Source organism: Littorina saxatilis, linkage group LG1 (assembly GCF_037325665.1).
Source record: "Littorina saxatilis isolate snail1 linkage group LG1, US_GU_Lsax_2.0, whole genome shotgun sequence".
Classification (NCBI taxonomy): domain Eukaryota; kingdom Metazoa; phylum Mollusca; class Gastropoda; order Littorinimorpha; family Littorinidae; genus Littorina; species Littorina saxatilis.
In genome coordinates this window covers 82,304,669-82,316,514 of record NC_090245.1, presented here as the reverse complement: position 1 = coordinate 82,316,514, position 11,846 = coordinate 82,304,669, and the positions used below count along the sequence as shown (strand labels likewise).

General features: G+C 41.4%; 1 protein-coding gene across 1 annotated transcript; it reads right to left on the bottom strand.

The window, feature by feature from the left end:
• Positions 1-9,098: 9,098 nt before the first annotated feature.
• LOC138950263 (protein trunk-like) lies at positions 9,099-9,629 on the bottom strand. Its single transcript, XM_070322043.1, has one exon. The coding sequence runs from the start codon at positions 9,627-9,629 to the stop codon at positions 9,099-9,101; it is 531 nt and encodes a 176-aa protein (XP_070178144.1).
• Between the last annotated feature and the right edge of the window lie 2,217 nt (positions 9,630-11,846).

Here is an 11,846-nt window from a genome sequence, read left to right as displayed (position 1 = left end):
TATCGCTTCACGCGACTTGTTCTTCTTCTAAACAAAACATTAAAATCACGGAACTTCGACCCAAGGGGCATGCAGACACTTATGATACAGATAAAGAACTTAGCTTGGAAAGTGTGACTCCAATTTGTTTATATCAACTTGATTCCAATGATTGGAGTCATTCCCAGAGACTTGAAACAGAAACACTTTCAAAGCTAAGTTCATTACCGGTATTATAAGTGATTGTCTGTTTGTCCACTTTAAATACCTTTTGCCGGGTCGAAGTACCGTGATTGTAATGTTTTGTTTTGTCATAAAGTAAACGTTCCAATAACTTTTCTTTTTTTTAATTCTGAATTTTGGAACTTCAGCAGTCTATCTGTTTTTGGATTTCAATTTGTTTCAGTTCGGATTAATGCAGTCATCGAACACTAGTTCAGTGTAAGGATTATATAATTCTGCGGCCACCCTCTTGTGTTGGCCATGAGATTCCGGTGACTAAGAATCACTGGTTAGGTCGTGAGGTGGGTTTTTTATGATGCTGAAATGTGTGACTCGAGTGTCAGTGTGTGTGTGTGTGTGTGTGTGTGTGTGTGTGTGTGTGTGTGTGTGTGTGTGTGTGTGTGTGTGTGTGTGTGTGTGTGTGTGTGTGTGTGTGTGTGTGTGGGTTTGTGAGCCGTGTGTGTGTGTGTGTGTGTGTGACGGTGTGTGCCGTTTCAGTACTGATGTGTGTGTGTGGCCGGGGCGGGGGGCTGTGTGTCTGTGTTTGTGTATGACTTTGTCAGTGTGTGTAGAACGCTTGCAAGAATGCTTACATGACGATATATTAGCTTCTTCAAGTTGACTGGATCATGAAATTAGCTGGCTTCAGAAAATTAAAATGAATGTACTGCTGAGATTATTCTATTGCCTTTATTGCAGCATGCAATTTTCTTTGCTTCAAACACTTTTTGCTTCTTAAGTTTCTGCCTAAAGAGGGTTAGTTCTTTACTCCGACCTAATCGTTGATATTTTCTGTTCGTGGTGTGTTCATAATTTCACTTTGCTAGATCGCTTAAAGGGACAGTGCTTCTCGCGTTTCTCTGCACAGATCCACTTGAGCTTTTAGTCACGCTTCAATAGTCTGAGGTTAATGACATTGTATTCCCATAACCATTATTGGTCGTAGGGGAGCGATATCAGTGTTAGATCGAGGTATCAACTACTCTCGGGCCAGCTTTATGAGGGGGCTTAGATTGCCCCTGTTGTCTATACAGGTGACATTAGTGCCACTTATTAGCTGCCGCACCCAACCACAGCAAAGGGGAGTCGATGGAGCGTTTGCTCTCCTTGTGTATTTATTTTTGTTTTGTTTTTCACATGTGCATCAACATTGTATCGTTTTGTGTTTTTACACACAGGTCAGAGCATTGGAATAAGAAGTAGGCAATTTTCATACCTCGCTCCTATATGGATTTACACCGTACGTATTCATTTTTTTTTCGGCACAAAAATGTAAAAGTTTCTATACAGTCGACCTCACACAGTTGTTTTAACGTGATGTTCAGCACCAAGACGTACTCAGTAAACATCCGCTTTTACGTTGTGAAACTCCGCGGATAACGTGTATTTTACCCCTTTGTCTGTGGCTCTGTGCCATAGTTGCGCGAGAATTGCCAGCTTTGAATAATAATGGTACTCAGGTCATAGTATAGGGTGATTTTTCACAGTCACACAAAAACGGTTATTGTTTCGGCGGTTTCAGTTGGTACGGCAGAACTACTTTTTACAGTCGTTAAAGCGTCTCTGACTTCTTCTTTTAGTACATGCATTTTTGTAGGCTGCTGTCTGTGTAGGTTTGCCGCAGGCATCTTCCGTCACTGTTGGGTTCCAAATGTTTTTATTTCTATTTTTGAGCACACATAGACGTACACGCACGCACGCACACACGCACGCACGCGCACACACACCAGCGCACACACGCACATACACGCACACACACGCACACACACACACATACACACACACACACACACACACACACACACACACACACACACACACACACAGAGGGTATAAGTGCTTCATCACTTTATTTGATGCAATGAATTCAGTATCTGCAAGACATAAACGCACAATATACACAAACAAGGTGTGTTTAACATAACTTAAAAATAAATAGTTGACATAAAACGGACAAAACCGCAATATAGGATTTAAAAGAAAATCAAATTCAAACATGAAGTTTCATGGTTTATATATCACATGATTTGCGGCAAGCTCATCTTGACAATATAATGTATTCTTATTTATCGATGCACATGTGTGATGTGTTTGCCCTGTATTTGTGATATTTCCAAAAAAACGCCAAAATGAAAGTAGAATCAAATCTGCTGGGAAAAATTATGTTATTTTACAGGCTGGGAACTAGAAAGAATGTAGGAACGTCAATAGTTTTTACAGTTGACTGACACGGTGGCCTTCTTATCCAAATGCGGAGGAAAAGAAAGAGAAAGCTGACACGGATTGCATTTGAAAAAGCAAGTAATGTCGCAGCGCAGACCCGTGTCTTTTGGTTAAAAAAGAATTAGCTCATCAATGCAATATCAGAACTGAAGAAAAATATGCTTGCTTGCTACAACATCAGAATTACTAACTTTTTAAATAATTGATTTAGAAGCACATTTTTCGGGATAAAACCAGCATGACACTTTCTCCACAACAAGAAAAGCATGTATGCACAATTTCGCATTCGCACACATACATCACTTTCTTTTTTTCCTTTTTCTGACATCTTAACTATTACTACCAATACTACAAATACTGATACAGAATTAAGTTAAGACACCAACAAGGAATACAATAATGAATAGCATATGACATTCTGAGCAGTGGAATAAGTTATTAACGTGTTAATCTGAAACTTTTTGTTGTGTTTCTATCCAGTCAAATTATCCAGTTAAATCCAGGCGCACACTGAAGGGAGATTTACAAATTGTCGGGGTTTTGTTCCATCGCCGGTTTCTACCATTTAGTTTTAACAACTGTTATGTTGTCAAACTGAATGTTTTTTTTATGTTCTTTAAACTTATGACACAACTGAGCGTCAAAGACGGTAACATTTGCACTTTTCTTCATATAAACTCGTAAAGTTATAAAATCAATATTTGTATCTATATCTATATACGGCTTGTGTGTGTCTGTCTGTCACTTCGCGATGCACGGCCAAAGTTCTCGATGGATCTGCTTCAAATTTGGTGGGCATATCCAGGTAGAACCCGGACACAATCTGGTCGATGAAAATTTTCAACACGTGCGCTCAGCGCGCAGCGCTGAACCGATTTTGGTTTTTATGTTTTTTCTGTACATCCATTCCCAGTAACTCTTCCTTATCTTCTCCAGTGTTTTGCGTTTATCTCCCTTCCTTCGTGTGGCGTCAATCCATATTCCCGTTACTATTTTTAGAAGGTCACTGTCCACAACGCTCAATCCATATTCCCGTTACTATTTTTAGAAGGTCACTGTCCACAACGCTCCTTATCTTCTCCAGTGTTTTGCGCGTTTATCTCCCTTCCTTCGTGTGGCGTCAATCGCGTACGGTGCGAAGCCGGTGAAGCCGGGTATTCGGCTCTACTTCTTCCCGGCGAAGCCGGCTACCCGGCGAAGCGGGTATTCATCTAGTATTGTATATAACAATAGACTCAACCAAAACGATCCTACATATTTGTCAGCAGCATGTGAGTGAACCCTCTGGTTTTTTCCCCGGTCTTGACCACTTCAATTTGAAAACCGAGCTTCTCAAGTTCTTTGTGGGCAATTATCAACAATCTTGCAAATACAGGTTTTTTTTCTCTGAAAATAAACTTCGATAATCTCAATTCAGTATCATATATGTCGGGGTGTCTAGAGAAAGATACCACCAGGTGTGCAGAACCATGCTTATAGCACAGCATAGATGCCTTTGCTTTGAAGTGCTTTTATTTTTATTTGTCGAAGCGGTCGTTGTTCATAGTAAACGCGAGATAATAAATAAACAGAGAATACATACTGCCATTGAATAGTCACCAACGCACAAACAAATTACGGACAATAACGCACATAATTAAATTAGTTGATAATAATGTTGCAACACTATCGCCAATAGCAGCGCTCCAGGGCAAAGAGCAACAAACCACTGAGTGATATACAAGGTTATAGAGCAAGCTTCGGGGGGGGGGGGGGGGGGGGGTTAGCGTGTCTCCAGTAGTCGGCCAGCTTGGCTCGCTGTCTGGGCCCTTCTGCCTCATCTGTCTGTCGATCGATCTATCTGCCTATCTATCTATCTATATATCTGTCTATCAGATAATCTCTCTCTCTCTCTCTCCCTCTCTCTCTCTCTCTCTCTCTCTCTCTCTCTCTTTCTCTCTCTCTTTCTCTCTCTCTCTCTCTCTCTCTCTCTCTCTCTCTCTCTCTCTCTCTCTCTCTCTCTCTCTCTCTCTCTCTCTCTCTCTCTCCCTCCCCATCCCACCATGCAGCCTCCTTAATTCCTGTAAATTTCAAGTTCTTAATATTCTCAGAAGTCTCACTTCTGCCATACTTACCCATTTATCTTTTCTGTATGCTTTCAGTCTCTTTTAATGAGGTAAACGTATGTTTGAAAATGTATTGCTCAACACATTTTGGTTTCTATTTTCCTTAGTTTATGTCTACTTTCCCTTATTCCTTTTTACCCTTACCTTAAAGTTGCCAGGAACATCTTGAGTTGTTTTCATATGTATTCAGGAAAAGACAGATATTTAAGCTCCAATGTTAGTGCCGTTTGGGTACCCTTGAACTAATATTTTACGCAAAAACGTGAGTAAATTTTAGTAAACACATAAATGGAAACTCGGCAGACAAGGCTCAACGCAATGAAACAAAATGTCCGCCAGTGGCTAGGCTACACCCGACCACTTCGCATGGGTCTGCTTGTTTCCTCTACCTTTGTATTACTCAGTGCAACAAACTGACAGTGTCAATATACAAACAAGTGAATTTGATAACAACTCTCGAAGGACACAAACGGTCAAAGACACTGAATGCCATTTGCCTGGGACCGAGATCATGTAGAAAGCGCAAGGAATGTGCTCTTGTCCGTATTGCTACATGTGCATGGTTTGAAAGTCAGTTTTGATATTCTGAACAGAGGTCGATTTTGCACAAGATCCCTCTCAAACTTACAATTAGACAACCTGACGTGTCCCTTTAATAATTGGCTTTAAAGGGACGCTACCTGCAAGCTAAGACATTTCCAGTCGATGAAACTCTAGTACTGGTTCGCTTATACTACCCCTTCATTAAAAAACAAACAAACAAACAAATCTAAGCAGATGCATGCGTTTGAACGAAGATCTTTGTAATGGGGCCTCTTATTGTAAAACCAGTGATATGACCGGAAAAGCCATTCAAGTTCCGATAGAGAAAGAGAGAGCTAATACTGAATAAATCTCGATATATTTATTTAATGAAGCACGCATTCGCCCACGTTCAGAATAAAAGAAATAATCGAACTCACCGGTTACGACATCTTCATGTTAACTCCAGCGGAATTGACAGATATTGTTTCAAAAATGTTCCTGTAATTATAGTATTTCACAACATCATTTGTAAGTTGCGGTTCATTACCTTGTCCGTATATATATGGTGTTCTAAACATCAATTTAAATGCATAGGCTAACCTTTAGACTGTGAACAGGCACTTTACTTTTATGAATGCATGTGGATAATTAACTGTGATAGGTAAGACTTAACGCCCCCAGATTATGCAAACGCTACTTTATGTGCTCTTATTCACACACAAAAAGCGCACTTGTTCGCGGAATTCCATCAGATTTAGAATCACTTACAACCAGCGTAGGTCCACAGCAAAGTTTAAAGGTCTTGCAAGACTGACTGTTTGCTAGAGTGTGCAGTTTATCCTTAAAGACTGCTTACAGCCTCTGGAAAAAAAACACGTTTTATGTGAGATTGAACAAGTGCATCATTTTTCTTTCATAAGCCGCTGGCGATTTTAGCCTCAGACAATTCCTCGCTTTCCTCCAGGTAACGAAAAAGAGGAGAACAAAGTAAACAAGTCGCGTAAGGCGAAAATACAATATTTAGTCAAGTAGCTGTCGAACTCACAGAATGAAACTGAACGCAATGCCATTTTTCAGCAAGACCGTATACTCGTAGCATCGTCAGTCGACCGCTCATGGCAAAGGCAGTGACAAGAAGAGCGGGGTAGTAGTTGCGCTAAGAAGGATAGCACGCTTTTCTGTACCTCTCTTTGTTTTAATTTTCAGAGCTTGTTTTTAATCCAAACATATCATATCTATATGTTTTTGGAATCAGGAACCGACAAGGAATAAGATGAACGTAAATATGGATCGTTTTATACAAAATTGTTTTTTTTAACGATTTTCAGATTTTTAATGACCAAAGTCATTAATTAATTTTTAAGCCACCAAGCTGAAATGCAATACCGAAGTCCGGGCTTCGTCGAAGATTACTTGACCAAAATTTCAACCAATTTGGTTGAAAAATGAGGGCGTGACAGTGCCGCCTCAACTTTCACGAAAAGCCGGATATGACGTCATCAAAGACATTTATCAAAAAAATGAAAAAAAACGTTCGGGGATATCAATCCCAGGAACTCTCATGTCAAATTTCATAAAGATCGGTCCAGTAGTTTGGTCTGAATCGCTCTACACACACACACAGACAGACAGACAGACACACAGACACACAGACAGACAGACACACACACATACACCACGACCCTCGTCTCGATTCCCCCCTCTACGTTAAAATATTTAGTCAAAACTTGACTAAATATAAAAAGCAAGAAACATTGCAGAACAAAACTGGCTTTGTCTTGGGAACCAACGCTCTAGCTAGACCACTACTTTCGCTGAATCTACGTGAGCATGAAGGCCCAGATGTAACGTCACGATCATTTTATATGATGAATCAGTCATGGCACATTTTCCGTGTTCTACCTGATCTCGTCCCCAGTTGAAACATTGTTGACAACTATCGAACTTAAAAAGACCAAACTTTTCTGTAATATAACACTTTCACTCTGTGTTCTCTCCTCGTTCAGACGAAATCAGCCACCACCAAATTTAGTTGGCTTACATTGTTTTATATCCACATCACAATGACACAAATTGCGGTTGTTTTTTTAACGACTGAACACAAGCTTCCCAAACAGTTGTTAATGACATGTCCCAAAATAAAGTAAAGAATAGATCAATATCAAAATATAGATTTAAAGGAAATTACAACAATGATGTACTATGACATGTCACAAGTTATAAGTTAGCAGCTTCTGTGAGCCAATAATTTCAACGGTTTGAACCTTGTAAGTCTCAGTGTCACAAAGCGCTGATGACGGTAAGCTTAGACGAGTTTTATTTTCACACCAAAACACCTTCAGCGCATTCAGTTACATGTTCCGTAAAGCTGCAGCTGCAATTGTCAAGGAACACGCAGGGTATTGTGTTATACCGCTTGTCATGCACCAGCCCCCTTGTTCTCACGTTTTAAGCCAGCCCCCTTGGACGTGCAAACGTATTTGTCTTCATAACAACAGAAACTATGACATTCACAAAACGTTAGCCTAAATTCGGTTAATGAGAGTAGAAAGGGAATTCATTTTGTATATCTATCCAGCAAATTAGGTCTATAGCTTATCTGGTTACATGGACAGTAGCTGGATATATGGCCTTTCATATTCATCAGTTCGATTATTGTTACTATTTGAGGTATATGTGTGTTCATCTGTAGCAAATTTCAAAATACACCCTTTCCGGCAGAACAAAGAGTCAAACAAAGAAAAGCTAAGGGAACACGTCTTGATACAAATGTTTGCGTTTCTCCTCACAAGAACCATATTTAGATATAAAAAAAAATGTCAGCATTTTATAATTTCTGTTTTCATGAAACTTTTCGCGTGTCAAGGGGTCTGGCGTAAAACAGGCGGAACAAGAGGGCTGGCTTAAAACATGCGGAACACAGTCCCCGAGGTGAGTAAACTGCATTTTGTTCTCCAGAGTCATAAGTGCACATAGATATCTCGTGATCTGTCGCAGATGGCGGGATGTCTTCGTGCTGTATCAGAAAGCAGATAACTCTAGCGGATTTGTAAACATCAGCAACAGTAAGTATTTTGTTTGGAGTTGCGGTCAAATGGGGGGTGGAGGTATCAGCAGCTACAACTAACAGCTTACACTGTTCTTTGAATCTGAAATTGACAGCATATTTGTATTCTTTTGCGACTGAAGCTGCGATTGTCGATGTCGCAAGTTGAGATTACAGGCGCCAACAGCATTAACTTTCGGTGCTGGTTGATTTGTTGACGTCAGCAGAAACAATGGACAGTAGCTGAGGTCTTCTGCAGCGGCGACAAAAAGTTTGTGTAGTTCAAACATTGGGAATACAATGTACAAGCAATTCGCAATACATGTTAGTACGAAAGGTGTGTCACTGAAGCTGAGAATATTTCTTCGTATTTACTCCTTTTTTTTCTGGCCGGGTAGTGGTGGGAAGGGTAAAGGCTTGATCGAGAAACGGACTTTTAGTCTGTCGACGTGTTTTTTTGTGGTTTGTTTTCATTCAGATCATTCGTTATTCGATTATATGAGTGACGTTTTTTTGAAAGAATGGAACAAAGTTCAGAGAGGAGCTAAGGTCACGATAAGAGCTGGAAGATAATTCTAAAACATACTGAGAGTGATTAGTACTTACTGTGCATGCATAGCGCCAACGTCATGGCGCACGTTAAAGATCTCGTACTAACCGATGGTAGGCCGTGTGAACGGCGGTCTATTTTCAACAACTTATACATAAGCCCTTGGACGATGGCATGTGGACTTTGCTACAGGTTGGCATGGTGCTGTTGGTTTGTAGTGGTAGTAGAAGTAATAGTAGTAGTAGTAGAAGCAGCAGCGGTAGTTGCAGTAGTAGAAGTAGCAAGACCTGCAGGTTAAAGTTTTCATCTACAACTTTCAGTTTCAAAGATCAGGATCTGTGAACATTTCATGGATAGATATCGCTTCTCGATGGACACGTGTTGGGAGATGATTTCGGTGTGTGTTTTTTCTTCTTCCATTTTTGACGAAGCAGCTGGGACAGCGTGATCATCGGACGCACTGGCAGCCGACCGTGACGTTGAGGTCAAGCCAGCGCCAGCGTGAGCGGAGGGGGCTGGGCACGCGCTGGTCGAAGCAGCCGTTGAGACAAAACTCCAGCACGCTGAGCGTGTAGAGGATGGGCGTGCAGTTGTAGTGACCGTGCCAGCACTGGCTGCCTTCGCAAGCCACTTCGGACAGGCGGCTGGGGTAGATGTGCTCGCCCAGATAGCGCCAGCTGAACCTTTGCTGACAGGTCCACGGCAGATTGTTGCCCATCACCAGGTCAGGCATGTTGCAGCGTGACGACCTCGACTCCACGGAGATGGGAGCATCGTCGGTGTTGTCGTTGTTGTCGTCGTGGTCGTCATCGTCGTCACCTGCCGTGTGCGCTGGGTTGTGCTCCACAGTCGCGCTCTCCGGCTTTCGTTTGGCTACAGCGTATGGCGATGAGCTCCGGTCCGTGTCGCTGACACGGGTGGCAGGAAGAGGAAGGTTGGACTGCAGAGCGCTGCCATCATCAAAATAGCCGGATGGCATCGTTGGGTTTCGCAACATGAACGTGTGTCTTAGTAGCTCAGAAAGTTCTGTGTTTTCTGTAGGGCTTTCTAAACTTCTCTTTGACATCTTTGACGTGTCTAACGCAACGGAGGTACGCGCTTCTTGTTCATCGATGTCGTTCACGTCGTTCAGGAGAGAGGTCTTCGCTTGTGATGCAATGTTTTCAACTACGTTCATGCTATTCTGCCCAACGATAAATTTCGGCTCCGTTGTTTCCGATCCATGCAAAGCCTTGGTTGTCTCTCCAAGCTGTAGCCCTTGACTTTTTTTCTCCACAGACTGAAATAAATCTTTATAAGCAATGACACCGTTTTTCATAAATTCTGGAGGAGGGATGTTGATCAATGAAGACTCCACCTTTCCTAGCATCTTGTCAGCCGCAGAGCGACGTACGTGTTGGCCGCGAGGAAAGGTTGTAGATTGGATCTGGTTACTAAAATCTATTTTCTCAGCATCCGCTTGTGTGATGACTTGATCTGATAATCGTTTTATGTCGGTCTTTGGCTTTGGTATACTGAGAACCAAAGGCTTTGGGTTTTCTGTGCTAAGGAGGACGTCAGGACTGGACCGAGACTGGTGTTGCAAGTGAGCGTGCGCACAGGCAACAAAGACAAAGGCCAAAAGGTGGTGCGGCAACATGTCAGAATCTGCAAAATAAAAAGAAGCATACCTGCGGTTAGATTTTTTCAGAAGTATGAATAGACACATTAACGAAGACATACCTCTGCAAAACACAAATGAATGCTCTCGAGGGGGGCTCAAAACGCGTTACTTGCATGATATATAGATATGCGGGAGAATTGTGTTTTGCCACGGGAGGGGGAGGGGTGTGAGGGGGGGGGGGGTGATACAGTTTGGAAAATATGGGTTTTTTTCAGTCTAGACAGATTTTACCACAAAACAATTGTTTTCTACATTTGTTCCCTGGGAAGATATCATATCCACAAAATTCATTTCAAAATGTAAAACACCTTTTAAACTTCGACAGAATTTCTTAAATAGAACGTCATAAGCGAGGGATACTAGGCCCAAAAATACTTGGAACGACAACAATTTGCTAATCTAAAGTTGCTGAAGTAGCTGAATTAGAAGGAAATAACGCACATTTTTATTGGTAGCAACATCTGGCACAGACAGTTTGAAACGAGCCATGCGTTGGTTTTAAGGTTGAAATTTGCTTCATCAGAATGAAGTAAACATTGTATTGCTTGCGCCAGAGCTACAGGTGGAAGACCCCTGATTAGAACGACAATCCCTCCTATTTATTCTTTCTTTGATACTATTCTTTTTTAACGTATTCATTGCTTTGTTGTCGCATCTTTCACGAAGATAATAAACATAGCATAAGCAGAAAATAACTCACGAGAGTTATCTTGGTTGCCACATATTTGTATCACGTTCGCTCAACTTGTTTTCTATGTGACCGCAAAAGCTAGTCATATTACATTCGTCAAAAAGCGAGTATGTTTGATGCCAAAGTGATCCATGCGATTGCCACGCAGCCGCTGTATCAATTTTCAACGGTTTCCGGTCTGATAAGGGCGGAAGTAGTACGTTATTTGTCGTCCACGAGCGATCCACTTATTATATTGATACTAAACAACCCTGTGACAATGTTTGTGTGTGAGTATCATATCATCTATGTTCAGTACGCATTTAATATTTGTGTCACGTGATCAAACGAAAGCATTCCATTGGATAGAGTGAGTGTGGTAAAACTACTATTAGCGCACTCCAGGAGTGCGCGAACAAACTCTATTTTGTGTTTACGTGCCTGTGCCACTTCATTCGATTTGAGAAGATTCTTCTCATCTTTCATTTAGTAGAATGTGACGTATCGTCTCCACATTACCAAAATATATGTAAGCCTTAAATGTCCTGCGGCTAACAGAAAAGCACACGCCATTGTTATTCCACCTTAAACAGCATTTTGAAGTTGGTTCAATGAACACTGCCCTATTACCGGGTAGTATACTGTTCAAAAAAAGAAACGCATAGCTTGTAATATTTGGTTAATTTAGTTATATGGCTACAAGGATATCCACCAAACTGCAGAAAATGTTTATCTGGTCGTCGACCTTTCGTCCATTGCCACAAGTGAGCTCTGCACGTGACGCATGCGTTATCAGTGGCTACAATGTCAAAATTGCTCATTTGGCATGACCACTCGTCATGCTTCAGTGTAATCTCGTGAAA

Bases quoted from the DNA above. Each gene is read 5' to 3' on its own strand.
- LOC138950263 (XM_070322043.1), bottom strand. From the start codon at position 9,629: ATGCCATCCGGCTATTTTGATGATGGCAGCGCTCTGCAGTCCAACCTT.